This window comes from Aquila chrysaetos, chromosome 10, assembly GCF_900496995.4.
Source record: "Aquila chrysaetos chrysaetos chromosome 10, bAquChr1.4, whole genome shotgun sequence".
NCBI classification, from domain to species: domain Eukaryota; kingdom Metazoa; phylum Chordata; class Aves; order Accipitriformes; family Accipitridae; genus Aquila; species Aquila chrysaetos.
The window spans coordinates 1098123-1123426 of record NC_044013.1 but is presented as its reverse complement, the minus strand read 5'-3'; the positions used below and the strand labels follow the sequence as shown (position 1 = coordinate 1123426).

At 44.2% G+C, this 25304-nt stretch overlaps 2 protein-coding genes across 9 annotated transcripts in view; one reads left to right on the top strand and one right to left on the bottom strand.

Annotated features, from left to right (window-relative positions):
- Positions 1–248: 248 nt before the first annotated feature.
- On the bottom strand, positions 249–4969 carry RAP2B (RAP2B, member of RAS oncogene family). The gene has a single exon (XM_030027190.2). The coding sequence runs from the start codon at positions 4741–4743 to the stop codon at positions 4192–4194; it is 552 nt and encodes a 183-aa protein (XP_029883050.1). The 5' UTR covers positions 4744–4969; the 3' UTR covers positions 249–4191.
- A 60-nt stretch (positions 4970–5029) lies between these two features.
- Positions 5030–25304, top strand: part of LOC115347212 (atherin-like) — a 28293-nt gene continuing 8018 nt past the window's right edge. Inside the window, exons 1-3 of one of the 8 annotated variants that reach the window (XR_005933418.1) lie at positions 5030–5309; positions 6560–6619; positions 11441–16440. Coding sequence is in view for 3 of the 8 variants with exons in the window: in XM_041126852.1 (XP_040982786.1) it covers positions 5147–5309; positions 6560–6619; positions 18153–18307 (378 nt within the window). In the remaining 5 variants the exon portion in view is untranslated. Of the gene's footprint in view, positions 5310–6143; positions 6620–11440; positions 16441–18152; positions 19255–23464; positions 23513–23556; positions 23904–23985; positions 24781–25304 lie in introns of those variants that run through there. The other 7 variants (XM_041126853.1, XM_041126852.1, XM_030028329.2 and 4 more) reach the window with 7 other exon arrangements.

Genomic DNA, 25304 nt, shown 5'->3' with positions numbered 1-25304 from the left:
AAGAGTGTCTGGGTTGCCTACTATACAAACCTGGTGGGTACGAGAGCTTCTAACAGCAGTAGAGCTCCAACCATTTTCCATTTACAGTCACAGGAGTTGTCCATTAATTTCAATGGGAGAAGAACATACATGCCACTCCTTTTTATACAAAATTCTTAAAGAACATGGAATTTTCTGCATTTTGTCACTCCTTGGGGAAACGTGATACTTAACAACACCTGCACACAATGAGTATCCAAATGAAGAAGTCATAAAGAGCCAGCTGCCCTTTATTTAAAATGCCCTTTGCAAAAAACTTGCCATACATTCTTTTGAGAGAAGCATAACCGTCAGGAATCCCATAGCCACAGAATTCAACATCATCTCCAGAAACGTAAGCATCAATAAAGCCTGAGCATCATGTTGAGAAGAACCACACTTGTATTGAAAATGAGGTCGAGAATACTGCACGGTTACAATCACAGAGACTAGGATTTCAACAACACGCTTTCTTGCAATAGAACAAGCTTGGATTTTTTAAAAATACAATCATTATGTACAGCAAAATATGTGGCCATAAGACCAGCCTTAAAGTAAGGCCTTGTTTACACAATTTCTGCATTGTTAGGAAGTATTTTGGCCGGGAATGTAATTTTTCTTCCAAATCAATTAAATATTTGCAATTCTCACTGTGAAAAGAGCTATATACCACCTTTGTATTGACACGGGTATAACATATTCCCACAGGGAAAAGGAATAAAAGAGTACCTTTATATTGATACAACATTTTCCTCAAGTGTAGAAGCTAATATAGCTTTCATTATTCAGTCAAGTTAAAGCAGTATGACTTTTTCCTACTTTATAGACAAGGCCTATGTGTAACAAGCACCAAAACACTTCAGAGTATTTGGAAGATCAGACTACTGAGTTCTACTTTTTGTACTGTCCTCACGAAGTCATAGAGAACATTGAACATCTAAATACATTCAAAACTTTGATTAGACCCATGCCATGGTTTCTTAAACGCTTCACTGTTTAACGAACACACCTTTTTGGCAAGAACCAGAATGTATCTACAAGAAAGCCCAGCATAATCCAGAACTTATTAGGCTGCTTTCAGCTGCTCTGCTAGGCTGAGAAAAACTGGACTTTATGTGCCGCTCTGTGCTACAAACACCCATTTTTGCATCATTCCTTAATCACAACACAGGCAGTAAGGAAACAGGAGGCACTAGAAAACATGAAGAATCTGCTATCTGTTGGGGAGAACAGAATAAATACCTGCTTTTATTAAGCAGAACAAGTTGCTTTCAATACACTGATCTAGACCAAGGCCTGTTGGGTGCTAAAAACTGTATAGTCCCATTGAATTTTAAGGCAAAATTGAACCATAGCAATAGTCAAGATGTAAATTTATGGCATTTTTTTTAAAAACTTCAGACATGAACTTTTTTAAACTGCAAACATGGCGGCGGTCAAGCTTTCTTAGTTTTCAATGCAGTATTTTTGTTACAAGAAGCCCTTACTTCTAATACGGAAGTCCTAGATGAGCTGGCTTCTAACTAATTTTTAGAAATTTATGGAAGATAACCTGCAAAGAGGTTTTTGGTTTTCACTTAGAAATGGGGGGCTGGATCAATTTGTCTGTTATACAAAGGCCCCAAGCAGACGTTGAGGGACCATCACCAGGGTTGCCTTCTCCAACCCTCTTTGTTTTTAACTGTGATTGTATCAGTCTGACTGATACAACCTGACTGATTGTATCAGAACAGGTCCTTGCTGTTTTGAAGGATACATGTGAGCTCAGGAGAGGAGATATGTTCAATACTTAAGTATACAATCTTTTCCAAATTTTCAGTACATACTGGATGTTGCTAAAATAAGCATCCAATTTTCAACTAAAATACAAGATTATAATTTTCATTTCAATCACTGGGATTTCAATACATAGAATTAAACTAATACTAAACACTTCCAGTGCTGAAGCAGAAAGTTTTCCTACTTAAAATAGAAGAAATTATCAGACTCACGGTAGGAGTCATGGCAGTTAGTTTTCAGTTGGCCTGATTAAAAACCCCTTTACACATCATTGCTCAACTTTTGCTTTCATGTTGTAAGATAATTTCAAGTCTTCTTGGGATGGGGTGGAGAAGGAAAAAAAAGGAAAAAAAAAAAAAAAAAAGAGTTGCAAGTTTTGTGTGCTAATCCTTAAAGAAGGGGCTAAGAGAGGAAGATAATGGAGGTAAACAAACTCCTTAGATCTTCCAAATGACAGAAGGTACAGCTCTCCTCCCAGCCCAACCCCTCTGCAAACCAGAAAAGAAATACTGGTCTGATGTATAATTTAAAGAGTTATAATGCAATGAGATTAAAAGCTTAAATTTTATAAATAATTGACCTTTAGAATTTTACCCCAATAAACCATGCTGTTCCCAGTAAGGAATAAGGACCTAATCTTACAAGTCCTTTTGCATTAAAGCCACACTACCTTCCTAAAGCTGCCTACTGAATACAGCGTTCCACTCACATGCTGGCATCACATAGGGTCAGGACCTAAACACAAATGAAAAACTGTATTAAAAATGACTAAATATTAGGCAAAATAGCAATCTTGTGGTTTGTCCTTTTTTTTTTTTTTTTTTAAACACTGTCCTTAGCTAAATCGAGCCCCCTCCCCGCCTTTCACTTCTATTAAGATATAAATCAGGATTAACAGCCTACGTGAAAGTTAGTGTTTCATGTAATACATAAAAGCGCACAAAGTTGTTTTCTAAAAAACAGCATTTGTATTAAAATTCTTAAAATGGATAGACATCTCTTAAATGCATGTCTGGAATTAAAATGACAGTTGTTAGAATTTTCTTGGTACATCACAACGATAAGATTTCCTTCTTTGCTGGCTGGAGGTACACCCCACAACAAAACCAAAGGGGGGGGGAGCAAAAAAAAAAAAAAAAAAAAAAAAAAAAAAGGCAAGCCCCCCCCCCCCCCCAAATCCCAAGAGGCTAAATTCTTGTAAATTTGAAGTAAATGAAGCCCGAACTTGCAAAACATGGAAATAGCAGTTAAAAGGCTCAGATGGAACTAAGAAATAAATTCCACTAACAATAGGCCCTTTTGTCCTGGCTTGTTCGGTACGATTACTGCAAGGAAACTGTTAAGTAGTTTTTGGAGTAGTAGATAATGGGATTCTGTGGAGCTTTCACAGGTTGGCACCGGCTGGAACAGCTGAGTTTTGAAGGCACTCTACAGACACAGGGTTGCTGTTGGCCCTGCATCACATATAGGAAGTCTTTGCACTTTAGAGAGCTAGTCATCAAAATCAGTTATTGCCAACCCCAAAAGAAAAACCCTCGGAACAAAAACACCACCGCTCCCACCCGCCGAAGAAAAATTAAAATAGAAACGAAATCACACACACACGCACACCCAAAAAATTGTGCAGATTTGTAACATTTTCACAGCTGATTTTAAAAAAAAAACAAACAAAAAACAGGAAAAACCCAACACGCTACCACTCTCCTGCGAACTCCCATCCGATACAGCAGGTAAACAAAATAGAAAATTATTTCACGGATATTCATCAGCAGACACTTTCTGGCACCCCACACTGTATTGGCATCAGTGTTTTAAGTTAAAAGTCCCAGTTCAGATGTGCAATTCTCCAGGCTGGACGCCCCGGCACAGCCACCCAACTTTGCATAGAGATCCTGGGGGCGGGCGGCGGGGCGCTCCACGCGTGGCCGCGGGGGGAGGGCTCCTCACCGGGGCCGCGGTTTCTCCTCACGCCTGTCCCGGCGGGGCGGGGGGGGGTCGGGGGGGTGTTCCCGCCTGCGCCCCGCTCTTCCAGGCGGGCAGGGACCGCTCCTCGCCGAAGCCTTCCTCCCCCGTGCCCGCTGCCGGCGCAGGGCGGCAGCCCGCGGCGGACACTGACAGGAAATATGCAACGACCAAGACTGGACGAAACGTACATGCCGAAAAAAGCCACATTTCCAACACGATTTTTTTTTTTTTCGATTTTTCTTTTTTTTTTTTTTTTTTCTGCTCTGTGTGTGTGTGTGTGTGTGTGTGTGTGTTTGTTTTCGGCGGCTGCCGGGGGCAGCGCGCCCGCCCCGCGGCTTGCGCCGGCCGGGGCGCGGAGTCGCTCCCGCCGCCTCTCCCGCCGGCCGCCACCGCCGTGTCCCCGCACACAGCCCCGGCCCGCCGCCGCCCTCAGAGGATGGCGCAGGAGGAGCAGCACTGCTCGTCCCCGTTGGGCTGCGAGGCGTAGTTCATCTGCCTGACGATCTCCGCGAAGAGCTCGTCCACCGAGGCTTTGTTTTTGGCCGAGGTCTCCATGAAGGGGCAGCTCCACTCCTCGGCCAGGGCTTTGCCCTCCCCGAAGGAGACCTCCCGCTCGCCCTCCAGGTCCACCTTGTTGCCCACCAGGATCATGGGCACCCTTTCGTACCTCTTCACCCGGATGATCTGGTCCCGCATGGGCTTGATGTCCTGGAAGCTCTGCTGGTTCACCAGGCTGTAGACCAGGATGAAGCCCTGCCCGTTCTTGATGTAGAGGTCCCGCATGGAGGCGAACTGCTCGGTGCCCGCCGTGTCCAGGATCTCCAGCACCGACGGCGAGGAGTCCACCTCGATCTCCTTGCGGTAGAAGTCCTCGATGGTGGGGTCATACTTCTCGATGAAGGAGCCCGTCACGAACTGGACGGTGAGGGCGGACTTGCCCACGCCGCCCGAGCCCAGCACCACCACCTTGTACTCCCGCATGGCTCCCGGCGCGCCGCCTCCCTCGCCTCCCGCTCGGGGCTGCCGCTTCCCTCCCGCCCTCACGGCGGGCGGAGAGAGAGAGGGAGGGAGGGAGGGAAGGAGGGAAGGAGGGGCGCGCACGCCCCGCCGGGCGCTCACTGGCGCCGCGCGGAGCCCGCCGGGGCGGGGAAGGGGCGGCCGCGCCTCACGGAGCCGCGCCTCACGGAGCCGCGCCGGGCCAGCCCCGTCGCCGGGCAGCGCCGCGGCCCGGCGGGCGGGCGCCGGGCCCTCCGCGGCGGCGAGGAGGAAGAGGAGGAGGAGGAGGAAGAGGAGGAGAAAGAAGAAGAAGAAGAGGAGGAGGAGGAGGAGCGGGGGGGGGAGACTACGCTACCGGCCCCGCGGCGGGACAGCGCTGCCGCGGCCCATGGCGCCCCGCGGCCCGCCCCGGCCCATTGGCTCCGGCCCGCCGCCGCCGCCCGCCCCTATTGGCTTGCCGGCGGCGGGCAGCCGCGCGCGCAGCGCCCCGCCCCGCTCGTCAGGCCCCGCCGCCGCCGCCGCCGCCGCCCGGCAAGAGCGGGGCGCACTCGGTGCGCAGCGTCCGTCCCCTCCGCCGTTCTCCTCAGGGAGCGGGGTGGAGCGCCCGGAGGGAATGGCGGGGTTCCCTCAGGAGAGGGGTGGGCTCACCCGGCGCGGGCGAGAACCGCGCTGCCCCCGGCTCGCCGAGCGAGCGGCGGGGTCCCGTGCATGGCAACGGGAGAAGGGCGGCAGGACCGGCAGCCCCAGGTGCCCCTGCCCCCGTATCGGCGGAGGGCGCGGCCCGGTTATCTCCTCACCGCGGGCCCTCCCGCCCTATCGGCCCTCGCCAAGGGGACGAGGCGCTTCTCGCAGCCGGCGCCGGGGACCTGTGCCCGGGCAGCTGCGGGACCCCCCCCCGGCTCCCCGAGGGAGGCTGCCGGCTCACGGGCGCTGGGCGGTTGATGGCGCCTCGGCCCCCGCGGAGGCAGCGGGAGGGGAGCCGCTGCCGAGGCCGGGTCCCCCCTGCCACGGAGGGGCTGCCGGCAGCGTCCTCTCGCCCCGTGCGGGAGGGCCTGGCGGGCGCTGGGGTCCCCGAGCAGCCCCCTTGGCTCTCCCCAGCGGTTCTCGGCCCAGCTGGCTCCGGAGGCTGAAGGTGCCAGCTCCCTGCCGGGGGTAAACCGTTCCCGGTGGGAAGGGCTCCCTCGCCCCCCCGGGGCTGCTCGGGAGAGGCGGCTGGAGCTGGCTGGCCTGTCTGCCTCCCACCCCCCGAGCTGGGAGACCATGGCCGTGGCAGCTCTGTCCATCAGCGGCTCCTGAGGAGCCCCTTCCAGCACACCCCAGCTTCTGTGTTCTCGCCCTCCATCTGAAGTCGGGATCGCCTGATCTGTCAGGCTGAAGGTGCGGCCGTTGTCAGATGTTGATGCTGTTTGCACTTTGTGGCCCGCGAACAGCAGCGTTTAGCCCATGTGAGGTTGACTCACGGGGGCTGGCTATTTGCCGGTGTTTGTCGAAGTCATTCCTTGGACTTTCTATCAATCAGACATTCCTTTCAAGAAAATATCGTTACTTGTTTTGGCAGCCTCCGGTCTTTGCTTTTATATCCTACCCAATTCTTAGCTGTTCTCAGTATTTATCCAAGTAGTTGTGGCATGTAGGTCCTTTCTACCTTCTTGTTTACAAACCTAATTTAAACACAGTACTTGAGGAAACAGGCCATGGTAGACAAAGACAAAGGAGTTTGAAATAAGTTTTGTAAGCAGCACTCTGTTGTTACTGAGCAGTTTTCACAGAGATTAAATTCCACTTAAATTATTTTTTCCAGAATTCACGGTGGGGATTCACTCTGCTGGACCTAGCTCTACTGCACCCCCCTGGTCATCTGGTGAGTACTGCGTTTCCGCTGATCCTCTGGCAAGTACCACATTTCTGGTGATCTCCTGTCTTCAGGAGCTTAAACTAAACCCCTCTGCTATTGCTTGAGTGAGTCTTTGCAAATGAAGCCTCTCCAGATGAATGTAAAAGTTGCATTCCACCAACCCTGCTTTGGAGCGGGCAATAGCTTAAACAACTTTCTTAAATATATCACGTTTTCTGAAACCTGGCAGTCTCTGTATTCAGTTTGTAGGTGTAGTGGTGCCCTGTACCTGTTAGTTGGGAGTCCCCAGGTGGGATGCTGATCTGCCAGGCCTCCACCTGGTTTTTCCCAGGTGCACAGTCTTCTCACTCACCTGTAGAATTTGTCAGCTGCAGGCTGATCCTGAGCTAGTTCAAGGTGATGTACAAATCAATCTGGAGATTGATCAGATATTTTATCTTGCATTGAATCCTGAGGGCTGGGCTTTGGCCTTATCTCTGTTCTAGACTCTGCCTGCTAACCACATTAACTCTTAACTTGTGACAAACCTGTAGGCCCTCTTTTTTTCCAGAGCAGTACTACAGTTCTTTGAAAAAGTGAAAAAGACCCCTACAAGTACTTATAACCTCCTGTTCCATGAACGAGTTGCCTCTCAATGACTGCTCGACTCATGCATAGACATGCATAGATGTTGGGTTTGGAAACAAAATAACTGAGCTCGGTATGAGGCTTTTAAGTCCTTTCCCCACCTCTTCCTGTATGTCAGTTTGCTGTTTGACTGATTCCCCCTTCTAGAAGTACTCCAGAGGCAGAGCTAGCACATCAGCCGCTGACAGCGCACTCCCACCTTTATGTAAGCCAGCCAAAACCAGTCACCAGCCACCAAATGCTTGCAGAGTTATCTTTAAAAACAGCTATAAATAAAATTGGTTGAAAGGCTACAGTATCAGTGCAAAAATATTTTACTTTCTTGTTCTGCTGACACACTTTGCTTATGCTACTCTAAGGTTTTGGGCACAATGTGGATTTGCTTACCTTCATCACCTCTGTAGCAAACCCACATGTAAATTACATTGCACTTTCCCCTGACGTGGTAAGAGCCCATTTTACAAAGACCAGACAATTGTAATGCTGGTTTAAATCCAGCCTATTTAATCCCAATTCACTGTTGAATTGCGGTGTGGGTTTTTTTTCAGTGACAAAATAAAATTCCTTTTATTTCATTCTACGCTATGCTATTAATTGCTGCTATATCTGAAGAAGGAAATGTGTCGTGTTCAAAATAACAAATGATCTTTACACTGTTGAGTTTAAATATGGAATATTATTTCTCAAGTCCCAGTCCTCTACTACATATATATTAATTTAATCTCTCTTGTTACCAGCCAGCTCCAGGTAATTAGTCTGCAGTGCTACTTTTAGAAATTTGGAGTCTGTGAAATAATAGCAAGGAGTCTGTGGGAAGTAACTAAAAGAAGCAAGTCTGATTTTGTTAGAAATAAATTTTCTGTGCATGGCTACAGACCGCTAAGGGGATCTGTGAGTTGAAAAGGTTGAAAATCCTCAGCTAAGGGTTTAGACATTTATGTTAAATAAATCACAAGAGTATTCAGCACATCATTTTTGAATTATGAAGCACACATTATATTGGGTTGTTGTACTTCATGATTGGTACCGTGGTTTAGACTCTCTCAGGAATAAATGAAAATTGTCCTGAACAAGCTCTCTTGGGGCGACATGAAAGCATTACAATGCAGCAGAATCTAGGCAAAATATAATTATCACTTGACTGTATTAATTTGATTTTCAAAATGATCAAGCATGTTTTAAAACCCATTTCAAGATGATTTGATACTATCTTAAAAATGTCAAAATAAGAATCAGCTGAAAAGCATAAATTTGGTTACTAAGCAGTTTACCATACAATATTTACATATATAACTAGCCTTTACTGTGTTGAGTAACCCTGCTTGTTCAGTAAAACTACTCATACAAGCTAAGGTGATTTCTTTACATCTTTTAGAAAGACCAAGTCATTAGCTTCATCTGTTATATTTGCTTTTGTCCGTACAAGTATCAGCATTGTAGAGCTATAAAGCAGTGTGGGTTGTTTTTTTTTTAAAATGTATTTCACTTATTATAGGCAAAGACTAAACTTAAGCATAGTTTTTACGTCAGTATCACATATGATATCCAAAATTTCAGTACCATGAAAGTTTGTCAATGTCTGATGACAACAAGATTTAGTGCTACAAAAATAGGTAAAGATGTTCTGGTGTTACTAAAGGGACCTTCTAACCAGCTCCTCTGGTGCTCCTTCTGTAAAGAGGCATAGCCAAACCACTTACAGCTATGGGATTTACTCCCAGCCAAGGTCAGTGTTAGCAAAGGGATATATAGCCTCCTGAGATCTGATTAAGTACCACTGAGCTTATTTAGGATGAGTATTTATTGAAAAACTGTGCTGTACCTGTGGAACAGAAAATGAATGTGAGGAGTGGGCTGAGTTGCAAGGTATGTCCTGTGTGGCATTTGTAGGTACAGCAACAGTTTTTTCGGTCCACGGTGTAAATGGGCCCTACAACAATCAGCTGATCTGTGATGAGAATAGGCCCTTCTGTTGTGGGTTCTGCTTAACTGCTCGTGGGCCACTGGGGCCAAATGCAAAGAGCTGAATGGTGAATTGATTCTCGTTTTCAGCAGAACTGAAGGGTCCAAGAATGTCTTAATTTAGCACTGCTGCTGAGAAAATCCTGAGGGAAGTCGCGGTCTAAGAATACTGCATGCAGTCATTTCACCTCCTAATACCTGAAATGTTCCCTGGATATAATAGTGATATGTTACAATTCACTTGAGTTTTAATGACTTAACTGGTTCATAATCCAATATAAAACAGTTAAACTGAGAAGATTCAGAATCATTTGGGGAAGAGGTGCTGTTCTGTCACTCCCATACTGTTAGTATGTGACATTAATATTAGCAGTAAACCTTAAGGTAAAGGGAGAATAATTACTGAGGGAAACTGAGAAGATGAAATAATCTCAAAGAGTTCAAAGTACAGAATTGCACTAAGTGTTTTCTGGCATTGGACAAATCTGGAGAAAATTTTCAAAGTTTATCATTCTGAATATATGAAATTGAGCAAGATTTCTGGGCCTGAATTAGTTTTTAATTCAGTGGTATACAAAGAAGTCTTTAGTTTGGATTCACCAGCAGGATGATTTGGGTTGGTTTGGGGTTCCTTTGGTGGGGGTTGAGGAAGGAGAAGATGACCTTCTGAGCACAAAAATTGGAAGTATTTGCATGTTAAAGGATTTGCAGGTTTTAATAACTACGTGATAAACAATAGCATTTTTAAGATTTTGTGTGGATATTTGATCAATAAAACCTCCTCTCTCCTTTGATAGTAGCTAAGAGTGGTTTTGGTTACATTTGTCACAATGGTGTCTAATGATATTGGCACTGACATTCAGTGTCTCTCTCTCGTTCTGAAACAATAACTTAGTTTTCCTTATTTAATTTGGGTTGCTGCTGTTGAATAGTGGTGGTGCATTCAGTACTGTGCAAGACAGAGACTCAGTCCTTAGCCTTAAAAATTTGCTGGCAAGCTTTAACCAAAAATCAGCAAGAAAGATTTACATGGTTGGTATAAACTCGTTTTAAGAATAACAGTGAAAATCTGTCCACATCCTGGCAACGGTGGGTTGAAGATCTGTGTCCTCCTATCTTTAATTCTCCTACTTCATCCTTCCTTTTTCCCATACCAGTAACCCTAAATACTGATCACAAGGTAATGATATATACTGCTATAATAAAGTATTCTGTTCTCTTTCTCTCCCCAGAAAGCTGTGCAAAAAGCTAGACGTTTTTGTGTCCAGGTTATGTGGTTGTTTCTAAAAGTGCGCTTGTTTTCGTATGTTCTACGTTACGGAAGATTCATATTTAAGAGAGAAAAGACCTTTCAAAATTCTTCATCAGAAATAATCTGGCATTCCAACAGTTTTTAAATATAATAATTAACTTGTCTGCACCTTGAGTTATTCTTGATAATTCTGTATGTGAATGCATACCTGAAACAGGCTGCCTAATTTCTGTTTATCTTAATCCAATGGTATTAGGTATTCTTATTGTAGAATCAAAATGTCTACATATGGAGTTAAATGAGATAGTCAATTAGGGTAATTCCATGGGTAGACCAGTTTTATTATAAGTGAAACTGTTCCATCTGCTCAACACCCAGATAATCAGGAAGAAACTGATAAGACAAATTGCTAAGTGACTCAGGCCAAAGGTACTGCTTAATGCTGTAATTGGATATGTTTGTAGTAGTATGAGCTGGTTTCTCCCCTGACTCAACCAGCTGAACTGTCTCCCTTTTGCCAGCTACTTCCTGAGTAGGAACTGATTTATGCAGAGTCATCCTTTTCCTGCCTGTCTGTATTAGCAAGTCTAGTGTGCGTGTCTTTGGGAAATGTAGCCCCACTGTGACTTCCCTCTGAAAAAAGATTCTCAAATGCAGGATAGCCAAGTTTCATTTTTCAAGAAATAATAGCAGCTGCTGGTGGGTGTAAATAAATAAAAAAAAGAAGTGACACATACACAGAAGAAAAAGTTCATTATTTCCATCAAAAGTCTTGCCAGAGATCTTATCACTTTTGAAAAAATAGCCTGTGCTGCCAGAACTTATTACATATCATCTCACTTGAATTGCTGTAATAATGTCACTTTATTTTTCTTTATAAAGAATGTGTTCAATGGCGTGTTTATATCCCACTGATAGATGTGATGTTTATAGTCAAAATATGCATAATTGTCAAAGCTCAGGTCTATTTCTATGTTCTTTATTAGTTATCAACCCCCTTCGATTTACCACAGTAGCAGTTTACATAAAAGGTGGTGAAGATTAGGATTTTAGGTAAGCATACAAAACAAAGAGAGAGCACTTATCTGTTACTATGTGCAGCAGTCAAGTTGTGTGTAGGTGTAGTGAAACAGCTTTTGGAACCATAAATGTAATCTTGATAGCACTTGCATGGAAACAGTGCTATTGTGTGTTAATGACAATGGTATAACCGGCATGAAGTGAAACTGGTGACTAATTCAAAAAACAAACTTCCTGTCTGCACCAAAAGCCCTTTTGTAGAAAAATGCATTTTCTTCATTGACCCATGGCATTAAATCACATTGCAGTATTACCTCTGCTGGCAGTAGCGTTCAGATACAGCAAAAAGTTATAATTTGGAGAGTTTTCACTTTTTAATTTGTTTAATTCTTCCATCTCCTGACCAGAAGCAAAGAGCTTTGCTTGACAGTCTTCTGTCAAATGGCAGCAAGGAATGAATACTTTCAGCTGTGATCTTATCATATTTCGTAAGTGAGATGGGACATTTCCAGAAGTCCTAAAGAAGCAGAAAGTGGTGTTTGCAGGTCACCAGGTTATGGTCTTTTCTTCCATGTGAGGAATCGCTTTAACAGTCTGCCTTTGGTCTCAGATTGCTGGTGTAAAATTGTGGTTGTAAGTATTGGTAGTTATTAAGATCTGGGGATTTTTCCCTAACTAATAATGAGAGAAACACATTCTCGTTTAAAAAAAAATGAGAGTACATCTATGGAAGGAAATCTCCTAGAGAAAACCTGAGTTGTATTCCATTCCTTTTTCATTGTCTCTAATTCCCATGATAGGTGAATCCAACAAACCAGTGAGTCCATAGCCGTTATGTAGATGATGTGGAACTGGTGTGAGGAAGGGGCCTGTAGATGGGAGAGACAAGAGAACCTGTTTCCCCTGTGTACCAGAACAAGAGAAATAAAAATACTTATTCCATTCATTAACAAGAAAAAGTGATTTAAACATAGTGAAAACATATGAAAGGTTTTAATTTTTAGGGGTGTTTGTAGTTTTCAATGGACAGCATGGAATTTCCCCCTAGAATGTCATTTAATCAAAATATCTGTCTGTTGAACAGTGTTTTGTGGTACAATTTGATGAACCCTAACAGCAAGTAAGAAATTAATAGCTGAACCCTAATAGCAAGTAAGAAATTAATAGCTGCTAGTGCGTGCTTGCTTCTAGTTCAAATTATTGTGATGTGTCTGTCAAGGTAAACTCTTTCCATTTCCTGACATTATTTCTCTTAACTAAATTTTAAAAACAGTGCGGACAATATATCCACCTCTGGATTTGGATGGAGCACCTGATGGCTTTATCATCCCCAGCTGAAAATATCTACATCCACAGTTTGCCCTGCATCACGTGCTGTATGACGGCTCCCTAGGCCACTTCAGTGCAGGGCAAGCCAGGTTAGCCCAAAAGCCCTTTGTCAGTTAAAGCTGAGAGAGCTGACTTTGCACCGAACCACAAGGAGGTTGTCCACAGCTTCCTTTTTTTGCCAGCTTTCTTGTAGCCTCTAGTGTAGATTCAGTTGTAAGAGGAATGGAGGAAGCTGAGCCTTAAATCACAGTAGGTGTTTGCAAAGTGAATATATTTAAACCTAAAGTCTCCTTTTTTGCCACTCGATACTATGTGCTGTGAACATTTACATCGACTACAAAAGAGAGATGCCAAGTTAGGAACATTGATTGCAACAAACCAAGTTGAGTTATGGAAAAACGTTACTTATTCAACCTCCAGGAACGTCTGTATAAATTCACATCTTACCTGACAGATCTATGCAGGTTTGCTGACTGACTCATTGTTCCCTGTCCTGTGTTACCATATTTTATCCTTTAGGCTTCTGAGCGAAACGGGTTAATACCAAAGGAGACTTAAAATAGCATTTCTCTGATGTCTTTTACAGCCATTGCCAAGGTGCAGTTTGTGTCTCCAGGTTTAAAAAGGATCACACAGCAATTGATGCACAGTCAAAGCTTTAAAACCAAATAAACGTACGGAATAACCATCAAGGCATTTTGCCTGCTTTTGATTTTGTATTCGTGGTAAGAGCTGTGCAAGAGAAAGTTGCCACACAAGCATGTTTTGCTCGCTATCTGAATCTATCCCCACATGACTTTTTCAGGAATTACGATATTACCAGACTTGCAGAAGCTCACAAAAAATGCACCCATTTCTAGGCACTTGGTCCAAACTCTTAAAATATTTACAGTGTGGCCCTCCAGGAAGCTGAGCATCTCTAGGTCTCACGTAGGCAGGCAAGCCACGGATCCCTCAGCCTCACCCTGATTGAGTCCTTAAGACTGCAAGAGAGAAGAAATTAAAATAGACAAGAGGAACTGCCTGCTCAATTGAGCTTTATTTTGTAATACACAGGCAGACTGCAAGGTCAGCAAATCTCTGCAAGCTATGTGGCCATATGGGCAATGGCAGTTTATGAAACAACTGTGCCAGATTTGGCAGCCTTGATGATGGCCACATGGCAGGTCAGTGAAAACCATTTCAGTGCCAGTTGTATAATTTCACTCTTCAGTCATCTGAGAAGAATATTTAAGATGAGATTTTAGAAAGGATCATGTCATTTCAGCTCTGAAACTTACGCTGTTTTTATATGGCATATACGCTTCTGATGTAACCAGCAGAGTTCTTTTGCTCCATCTTGGGTAATTGAAGACAATCAAGTCTTCAATAAATAAATAAATATTGATTCTTATTCTTTATATGTGTGTAGGCTTGTATTTGAGTATTTTGAAGTAATTTGGGGGTAAACGTGTAACAAAGGAGATAACGGTTTTCCGAGAGAAAACTAAGACCCATGTTAGGCTCAGACTGATGTAAGTTATTTGCAGCCTCAATAGCCTTCAAATCTCTTGAAGTCCTCTACTTTAACAAAATGCCAAGTTTTCTGATTGTTTTAAAAGGGCTGCTGCTTATAGCTTAGTTGTTTCTGGCTGGTCAAGGTTGGAGGGATCGTTGTGGCTGGCCGCTGATTGTGTCACCAGCCAAAATACTGTTTCATCTTTCAGGCCTTCAGCAGCTGGGCCAGATTGACGTGAACATGGGAGCAAACTGACTCTTGCAACACCTGGCCTCTGGAGATAACCCCACCCAGCTTGACTCCAGGCCAAGTCACGGCACAAACAACCTCTGTTGTATTGACAGATGACCTCATGAGAATGAACAGATAAGACAAAATGATGTTGATACTACTTGATCTGTAAGCCATGTTCGATATTGTCAGCCAGGGCAGTCAGGAATGCTGATGTGACCACAAGCCCTTGGGGAATTTGTTTGATGCCTGGCTCTCATCACGCCCCGCCAGGACACTGACTGCTGCCTTAGGGCTTCATCCCCTGGCTGGCTCTTGGCCGGCAGGCTCCTTGCCGCAGCCGGGAAACCCACTGCTCAGAGTTTTCCATAGGCCTTTTTGCATACCACAGTCCGTATCTGCAACAATAAATATAAAATACTATCGCTCACTGAATGTAGATGTATTTCTATTTCAGTATGCTTCGTTTTGTCATAAGTAGTCCCAGTAAGAAGATAACCCTAGGAGTACCAGTGGCACTTTGTCAGTGTGGCTGCCTCCATTGGTGGCCCTGTACTGCTTGAAGTGCACCAGTAAAACACATCCCAAATTAGTCCCCTCACGTGAGAAAAATATACTGGAAAGACCAGATGAAAAATTACTTCAAACATGAATTGATTCTGTCTGTAATCCATCACTTAACAAGGGTGAGGGACCTGCAGCAGGGTCACAGAGACGGATCCCCCAGTTCTTTGCCAAGTGGATTGTGACTTATGTGGGAATCATGTCTGAATGAAAGTAATGTAGTACCAGGAGCTGATCCACAGTAAATAGGAAAAAAACACAAGTTACTTTATTTACAAGAAGCATATTCCCCAGGACAGAATTGAATTCTACTTGTTTGTCCCACTTGCAAACAGCAAACAAGGTATCTGGTCCTGGGTTCTATTCCAACTAATCCTACTAATGCGTCTGTTCATTTTGGCCAGTTCTTGATTGCTCAGGAAGAGGTGAACTTGGAGGATCTCTTAGTATCAATGAAACAGATGTGGCATTTTAACGCTGTTAGCAAAACAAAATGTCAAGATGGTCAGAGAGTTTCAGTTTTCGTCTGTACTTCAGGGTTTTTTGCTTGGTTTTACCCTACTAGTGAAGCCTGCAAGCTACTTCACCCTATGAGCAGACTCTTTTTGTGTAATGGTAAAGTAAAACTTAGAACTAGATACACCGTTAAAGATGGCGTACAAGGCACAAATTTTTGTCAGTTATCCAATTTATCAAAATCGCTTAGAATTCCAATTCTGTTCTCCAGAGTGCTGACAACCAACTTGATAACATCGGCAAATTTTGCATTTGGACTTCTGGTGTTCAAGGCATTAATACAAACACAAACTGCGTTACAAACCTTTTGATATGTCTTCCATCTTTATGGCAGACTATTGATAACTACTCTGAATACAATACAATAATATATCAACATTGTTTTCTTACTGGAAACAGGGGATGTGGGAAAAGCTTTTCTGCAGTCAAAAATACATCAGATCTCCTGGCTCCCACTTTTAATGTATAGCCACTTCTTCGGACAAAAATGGAAACTATGTACACTGTGGTTTGGTCATGTCGGGATTCACAAAAGAAGTTTCTTAACAGGTTATTATCTTCTAGATGCTTTCACAGACTGTTTAATGTAGTGTTCGGCCAGGTATGCTGACACTGAGGTGACTGACGAATGCAAATACATAAGTAAGAGTTGGTTTTGATTTCATTGTTAAATAGTGCCTTGGTATCTGTCTTTGTACAGTAAACAATATATTTCATAGTTTACATCAGATTGAATCCTTCTGCAAATGTAAACAAATACATTCGTGAGAACAGGAAAGTAAACTCTGTGGGACATTCATGGCTGCAGTGATAAATCAATTAAAAATAGTCTTTTGTTGTTGATTTTTTTTTTAAACTAAACCGCCCGGCACTCTATTGTGTAGCACGTAAAGCAAGAACAGTTTGGGGTCTGCACAGCCTGGAGAAGCGTTTGGAGGAGGGTTCAGGATCTCATGATTGCCGGGATCTGGAGGCAATGTGCCAGTTCTCTGCATCATGAACTCATTCTGCACTGTCATTGCTTAAAACAATGATTTTAAAGCTCCTTTTAGTCTTCCTGATTAAAGGCGCTCATATGAAAAGACCTCACCCAGGAAGGACTGCCGTGGCAGGCTGTCAAAGAAGGGGTAAAAAAAAAAATATTTCCCATTTAGTTTCACTCTCAGTTAACTGGAAGCAGAAGTGTCTGCAATCCTTATTCTGCGTGTGGCTGGTCCGGGCATTTCCCTCCGGCCCGGGTGAGGCACCGGCGTTTGGGGAAGGGGCTGATCCGGCTGCTCCTGGCACGGCTCGCCCAGCTGGCTGACTTGGTAAGGCTTGACAGCAGAAGGGCAAAGGCTTTCAGGGAGTGCGGTTACCCGTGTTTAGCAAGTGTGAGTCGTATTTGCTCTCTGCCAGATTCACACCTGGTGTGAGCGCAGCAATGTCAGTACCTGGGTGCTGCAGTTAGTACCTATAAATACCACCCCGAAAGCATGAGTCATGCCTCCTGGGTAGGACTGAAAGCCATTTTGGGGACTCCGGGGAGCGGAGGGAAGGGGAGAACACGTAATACCTGGGACATTTTGTAAGGTGTGGTGCTGACTCAGGCTAGCTAGTTACGGTTTTCCTGACCAATAAACAGAATTAACCAGTAATAACAAGAAAACTGCACAACTTGAGCAGCACAAAGTGGCTGCCTGCCATACCGCGTAAGATCACTGAGCCCCAAACCTAGCATCCCGTCTCAGGAGGATGATACAGCTTGGAGCTGTAGGGATGGGGAACCACCACAGCAATGTGGTTAGCTGCTTTGGCAGAACATGGGGAGAATATCTCAGCACACTGATAAACATGTGCCCTGTGGCTTTGGATAGCCTTACATTTGTATGGAGATCTGCCTTGGTTCTCAGCATGTAGTTATCAAGCTCAGTCATGAAAAGATTGACATCTATTGATAAACTGATTGCGTTTAAACAAAGTCTGCTTACCACTAGCACTGATAAAAGAGCTTACTAGACGCTATTACAAAATCAGATCATCCTACAAGAGGCACTGTGCAGAGGGAAAGAGTTGCAGCTGCAAGCATCAGCAGCGCGCAAGCCGTGCTGCATGGCGTGAGGAGAAGGTGGGTGCTTCCCCCCGCGCTTGACCGTACTCCGTGGTTAATACCACAGGCACTGTTGCCTCCACACAGCCCTGTGCTCTCTCGATGCAAAGACCTGGCTTTGCTTTTAGCTGGGTTTGTGGAGAACGGCAGAAGTTGGGGCAAATTCCTTGCATCTTCTTTGCCACTCGCATGTCTGTAGAGAGCAGGCACCACCAGGGAAGATAAAAGTATGTTTGCTGTTTTAGTAACAAACATCACTGATCTGAATAACTAAAAAAATGCTATCCAAATGACAAATTTGTTAAAAGCTAATTCTCTTCTTTTATAAATAACACAGCCATTTATTCCCATCATCGGTAGAAACCTTATAGACGCTATAATTATATGTAATTAACTTCCCTCTCTCTCTCTTTTTTTTTTAAACCAGATACCTAAAAACTTGTGATCTCAGAAAAACAAGCTGCGTTAGAAGGGGAGAGCTGCACGTGGAATCAAAGGTATCATCTATTTTTGCCAATGAATGTGCTCTACAGAAAATACACCCTGGGTTTTTCTTCACTTGAAAAAGAGCAGAGACTACAACAAGAAATATCCAGGATATTATGAACTTTACTGTTACATAGTGAATATAACCATTTGGACTATTTCATAGTCATAGTTATAATACATGAGGGAGTTGAAAATTCACACAGTGAAATTTACTGGTGCTGTAAGACAGCATTACCGGGGAGTCTGTGCTTTCCTGTTCCACGTTAAGAGAAGGATGGAGGCTCCAGTGCAAGGGGACTTGTTTGAAGGCAATGTTGACTCATGTAAGACATTTTAAAGGAGAAGTAGGATTATGGCTGTAAAAATTAGGTAACGCTCTCAAATTCCTTGATCTTCTGATCACTATAGGGACAAAGGTCATTTAACTCTTTTAATGGTATGGGCTGTACTTAGGCTGTACCAGTAAGGGAATATTTTGAGGGAATTAATCATAGTTCCTGGAGAGGGAAAAGCTGCACGCTCTGAAGCTGCCTCTGGATCCAAATGCTTTTTTCACTGATGTGACAATAAAAGCTGTACAAAGAAATGGATGAAAATAAATGCTGCATTTTCAATGCAGATGTTTTTGTAAGCAAAATTAAAGACAACACAAAGATGAAGAGTGAAAGTTTGCAATGCTGGTGATCCTCAACTTCATGGGTGAAAACAAATTTATGTCTGTCCTTTGAGCTATGAGATCTGCTAAGATTTTGGTTACAGAGATCAAGTGAATGCTTATTGTAATGGTATTCCTAAGCCATGCCATAGATAATATGGCTAAAGCCCTGCTATCATTTACACAGTACATTTACAACATTATATAAACCTTGTCTTGTCTTAGGAGAGCTATTGTCTTTACACTTCCCTGTCTCATTGTGTGTCCACCTTCACCCCGTTAAATCCAGTTTAGACTGTAGGGTTCTCAGGACAGAAGCATGCTTTTGGAAATGCATATATCTGTGTGCGGGTGTGGGCACACGTACATACCATACCCACCTACAGTGCTGTATGCAGCGAATTGCAGAACTCTTGGTGCTTCTTTTGCAGTATATTGAATGCAAGGTGCTCAAACAGATTCCCTGGGGATTCATGATGGGGCAGCTGGCTACCTGCAGCGTATTGTCACCCTGTTCTGCTCCGAGAAGGTGCTGCCCCTGTTCTCAGTACGTGCTGGGCTGTGAGCAGCACAGCTCACAAGCATCTACCACTGCTGCCAGAGGAAAGGAGAGGGCTCCGGTGGGCAGTCATAGGCAGCAGCCTTTTAAATCACCCTGGTATGAGTTCTTAAGAGTTCCCCTGGAGGCAAGAGGCTCTTAAAGTTTCATTTAGAAAAGATTAGCTGTCACTCTATAGCTAAATGCCAAAGTATGTCTTTTTCACTGCAAAGAAATTCATGTTACATTTCAAAGTCCTGTCTATATTAAAGAGTCAGCTGAAGTGACCCTCAGTTAATAGTATACCGAACCTTCACCTGAAGAGCAGTTACACATGATTTAACTTACTGTACTGGGTTTGCATGGCAAGGTTTTAGTGGGGGGGGGGCTACAGGGGTGGCTTCTGTGAGAAGCTGCTAGAAGCTTCCCCCATGTCCCATGGAGCCAATGCCAGCCAGCTCCAAGACGGACCTGCTGCTGGCCAAGGCCGAGCCCATCAGCGATGGTGGTAGTGCCTCTGGGAGAACAGATTTAAGAAGGGAAAAAAAAGTTGCTGGGGCACAGAAACTGCAGCCAGAGAGAGGAGTGAGAACATGTGAGAGAAACAACCCTGCAGACCCCAGGTCAGTGCAGAAGGAGGGGAGGAGATGCTCCAGGCGCCGGAGCAGAGATTCCCCTGCAGCCCGTGGGGAAGACCATGGTGAGGCAGGCTGTCCCCCTGCAGCCCAGGGAGGTCCACGGTGGAACAGATCTCCACCTGCAGCCCGGGGAGGACCCCACGCCGGAGCAGGGGGATGCCCGAAGGAGGCTGTGACCCCGTGGGAAGCCCATGCTGGAGCAGGCTCCCGGCAGGACCCGCGGCCCCGTGGAGAGAGGAGTCCATGCTGGAGCAGGTTTGGTGGCAGGACTTGTGACCCTGCGGGGGACACACGCCGGAGCAGGCTGTGCCTGAAGGACTGCAGCCCGGGGGAGGGACCCACGCTGGAGCAGTTCGTGAAGAACTGCAGCCTGTGGGAAGGAGCCACATTGGAGAAGTTTGTGGAGACCTGTCTCCAGTGGGAGGGACCCCACGCGGACCAGAGGACAAGTGAGGAGTCCTGCCCCTGAGGAGGAAGGAGCGGCAGAGACAAGGTGTGATGAACTGACCCCAACCCCCATTCCCTGTACCCCTGCGCCGCTTGGGGAGAGGAGGTAGAGAATTCGGGAGTGAAGCTGTGCCTGGGAAGAAGGGAGGGGTGGGGGTAAGGTGTTTTAAGATTCGGTTTTATTTCTCATTATCCTACTCTGATTTCATTGGTAACAAATTAAACTAATTTTCCTCAAGTCGAGTCTGTTTTGCCCATGATGATAATTGCTGAGTGATCTCTCCCTGTCCTTATCTTGACCCACGAGCCTTTTGTTATATTTTCTCTCCCCTGCCCAGCTGAGGGGAGGAGTGACAGAGCGGCTTTGGTGGGCACCAGGCATCCAGCCAGGGTCAAGCCCCCACACTTACTCTTGTAAGCCTCGGAGCTCACACGCAGCCCATAATCGGCTGATTTGCCTCTTAGTCAGGAGGTAGCAGTGACACAAACAACATGGTCATTACCTGGGGATTGTGGGCGGCGGTTTGAGGGTGAAGAGGGTTTCTCAAAGCTTTGCCTTTGCACGTCTACAAATATGCAAGAAAAGATTGTGAAAAAGGAGTAAAACTCATCTGGAACATTAAAAAAACCCCAATAAACAGTAGTGTTATCTCTTTATTGTAGATGTACCACAAGTCTGCAAATAGACAGGCTGTGTTCTTATTACAGTTACTTCATTTTTAAAATAACATATTGGTAGCAAAAGTAAAATTTCACAGTAAAGTTTAGTGCAGATAAAGACCAAACCACTGTTCCTACTCCTACTTACCATATGTAAAAAGCCATTGAATGTTGCAGCTATGCCAATAATTGAACTCATAGTACAATGAAATTCTGTAAATAGTATTTAAGCATTGACAGTATTTAAACATTTAACACACCGAGCCTGGTGTAAGTGTACTTTTTCAGCATTAGGAAATCTATTTCTTAATTAATGTTTTATGGTAGTTTGCATATGTAAAGCACTATATAAATGCCGAGTATGATTCAGTTGTCAGTATCTGAACATAAATTACGTTTCACGCAGGGTTTGGGATAAGAAATTCCATAACATTTGGCAAAATGGCTTATGCATTCCCAGTAATTTTACATAAAATCTATTCATAGTGTCCATTGACTGGAAACAATATATGTAATTCTTTTAGTTGAACTGCTTAATTCAGCAGATAACCACTGCTGCTTCATAGTTCATGGATGAGAATTTAAGAGAGCAGCCGAGGCATACATTTGAATTTGGTTAATGACAAAGGAACCGTTTCAGAGGACAGAGGACACACTGTCCACTTAGCTCGCAGTACAAAACAAAAAGTCAAAGTGACCACTTTCAGTCGAATAGTGAAACAAGAGCTGGTCCTGCCCTGCCCTGAGCACAGCCAGTCTTGTTCAGAACGAAGGCACAGGGAGATGTGATACGTACATCGGTGCTTGCACGGTCCTACCACATTCAAACTGCTGATAGTAATTTTTTCTGATGTTCAAAGTGAGACAATGCTTATAGCTTCTGGTTTTGTTTTTCTTTCCTACTTTTGACGAGTTGTTAGGGCCTAATACTGCGCTCTTTGCACATGCAGAATAAAAGCAGATAAATGGCTGAGACTAGCAAGAAGCGAGTTTGCACGGTGCTGTGTAAAATACTTGAATGAGCTCTAAGCAGGCTTGAGTTTGGAGTGAATGCTGTCCCGGCAGCGTCGTGCCTCTGTGCGGGACACGGCAAGCCGGGTAGCGTGGCCAGCAAAACGTGGCCAGCCGTGCTGCTGCTGGCTGGGACGAGCTGGGGTGTCTCTGCCTTGCGCTGCCCCGACACCCCTTACAGAACGGAGGGCAACGCTCAGATCTGCGGTCAGCACCAACGGCACAGCACGGACAGCAGCCTGAATAGAGCTGGAACTTCAGCCGCCGAACAAAAGTATCTTCGAAATGCCTGTGAAGGGAAGAGGCAGGAAAACAGCCGTGGAGGGCCATTGTGGAGCATAGCCTTAGCACAGCCGTTGCCAGTGAAAAAACAGGTGATTGTGGTAAAATAATTGCCTAATAGTGTCTAAAACAGATTCATCCAGAAATTTCTAAGAGCAGAAAGTTTCTTTCTGCTGTTATTTTATGAAATAGTGTTAGTATTCACTCAAATAACAAAATACTTCTTTAAATTACATTTTTTTCTTTGTACTGAGTATCTCAAGAGACTCGGTTGCAACGCTCTGGGATGTTTGCTCATCAGATGACAGTTTGAGCTCAAGGAAGAAATTACTGCAGTACACAGAGTAACAGAATGGGCTCTCCTCATCCATTCTTTTGGACAAAATCCATGAGATTTCACTCAGAGAGCTGTAAAACCAGATCCGAGAACTCCTGGTGCTAGTTATTTCCTGAAGAATGTATCTTCTCTTTTGCTTTCCTGTTTTATGCTTCTTTGGGGCAGATGCCCTGTAGATCTCAAAGCTACGAGGAAGTCTGGTCAGATACTACTGCTTGAGTGAAACCCCAACTCTCAGCACAAATTTGCCTGGAGAGAATTCAAAGTTAGAACCCAGTCTAGTGGAAGACCAACAGCTTAAGGTGTTTATGATTTTCTTATAACTCCAGTTTGAGCAAGAGAGGTCCGAGACTTGTAAGACTTCTTTCCGCTATCAGTACATCTGCAGAGGTAATGAGAGTGTATTACAAACACACTATGCCTTTCCTGTGTGTTTTTATTAAATACAAAATACTTTAAATGCTCCTGGTGGAGCTGAATGACTCACAGGATCGGTAATGGGATTAGATCATTGGTTCAAGACTCGTTCAGGACCCGTATCCTGTAATCTGATATATGTGGCTAAACCCTGTTTATGTCAGTGGGCTTCGGTGGAGAGATCCTGGCTTTCTCCTGCAGATCTCCATGCAGGGGGTAGAAGAACACAGGCTAATAAGCATTGGCGTTTAATCATTGGGTTTGCTCATGTTCTCGTTTCCGTTCCCAGTTCATGTTCTCATTGCTGGGTCACACCATTAAATAAACAGAACCTTTTAAGTGACTGCACAGAGGAGGAAGAGAACTTTTTTCCTCCTGCAGTGCCTCTAGCCCAGCAGGAGCCCCACAGGGATTCCTGCCCTGACCAGCAGTGTCTGGAGCTACCGAAACCTGCTCTTTAGACATTGAAGAGGGGACACGTCTCTGCTGAACGGTGAGTTACCAGACCGTGCAGGAGCATCCTGCATCTGCCCTGCCTTACAAATCAGCCTGAGTCATGCTGATTTGTGATTAAAGACTTTGAAATTTTATCCATCCACAGTCTAGCTATGAGACCTGTGTCATGCTTGAACTGTGGTTTTGTAGACCTAGTCCATACTGTTATTTAATTCTAATCTAGGAATATCTTCAACATGCTAAGAGATTTTCAAATCTTCTGTCTCTGAATGGTAGGTATAGTCATTCCCATTTTCTAATAGGATTTTTATTACTTTTGGTATGGAAGGATAGCATCTTTTTCTTCTCATTTAGGGCAAGAAAGCCTTGCTATGGCCAAGAGGGAAAGCTTTCAAATTGCCTGAAGCTCATAAATTTCAGAAGATAGAAGTTCATATCCGCATTGGCCAGGATAAAGATATTCTACCTGTATTTTGTAAGAGCATCGGTGTTGTCACCATTTCTTTCTTTTGAAGAGTTTATGGAAGGAGAATGTAAGACGTGGGCCTTCACAGTTAGTCACCACTTTCACGTCATCTTTGGAAACAACAGGAGTCCTCACTTTATTTTCCTGTCCGGCACGTAACCGCCAATATGTCCATATTCTTTCTGCCCTAGCATTATTTTTTCCCATCATGCATATTTTAAGACACCCTAAGGATTTTAAAAATATTCTAACTTATTTTAAATTAGTGTCTAGGACTCACAGTAGTTGGAGAATGCCATCAGTAGTTACGGAGTGCCATCTCCCCAGTACGGGAGAGGGACAGCACTCACTGAAGTTCTTCTGGACACAGCCTTGGATGGGGGCAAAATTCCTGACCCACAAACTGCCTTCTCTATCTGGGCCAGCTACAAGAGGTTTTTGGATTTTAAGAGGCTATGGAAGGAGCTGAACACTGGAGAATTAAATTGTGTTTATCTTCAGTTAGTTATTTCATGAGATTCCTGAAATCTCCTAAACCTGCCTGCAAGTGATCTTTGGGGTGGAAAGGAAGGAGGCAAAGAGGAATGAAGCATCATTATTTCTGCTGTCACAGGAACAATCCCAGGAACAACTGAGTTTAAGGAAGTTATATATATGTGCATATATATATATATAAAAATATATACCAGGGTATTATATATTTACAGATACAAATATTAAATATGTATTATAAATACATTATAGATTGTATATTTCTATTTGGAATACATATTACATATAATTCTATACTTAATAGAATATATATATTCCATATTAAAAATACATATAAAAATCTGTATTCTCTATGTCTTTTGCTATTCTGTTTCTGGGAATTACAGGCATCATTCTCATTCCCCCCATTCGTCAGGACTGCTGTGACCCAAACACACCACCACCACTTCTGCCCACAGCCAGGTCCGTCTATCTCCTCCCACAAGTCCCCTTTTTCCTTCTTTCCTAGGTTTTCTGTTCCTGATAAAATCGTTATGCTAGTTTCCAGCTCTTCCTAAATGACTTGCAGAAGGCAGTGACAGGTTGCAATTTTAAATCCACTTAGCTATTTTTTTCGTGAATAATCCTGTTTGACAGGCTTTTCTCCCCTCCCTCCTCATCATTAAGCACGGCTGCAGTTCAGACTGAGCGAAGAGCAGGCTAATTGTTTTGGTTA

Coding starts and splice junctions, on each gene's coding strand:
- RAP2B (XM_030027190.2), bottom strand. CDS start 4,743: ATGCGGGAGTACAAGGTGGTGGTGCTGGGCTCGGGCGGCGTGGGCAAG.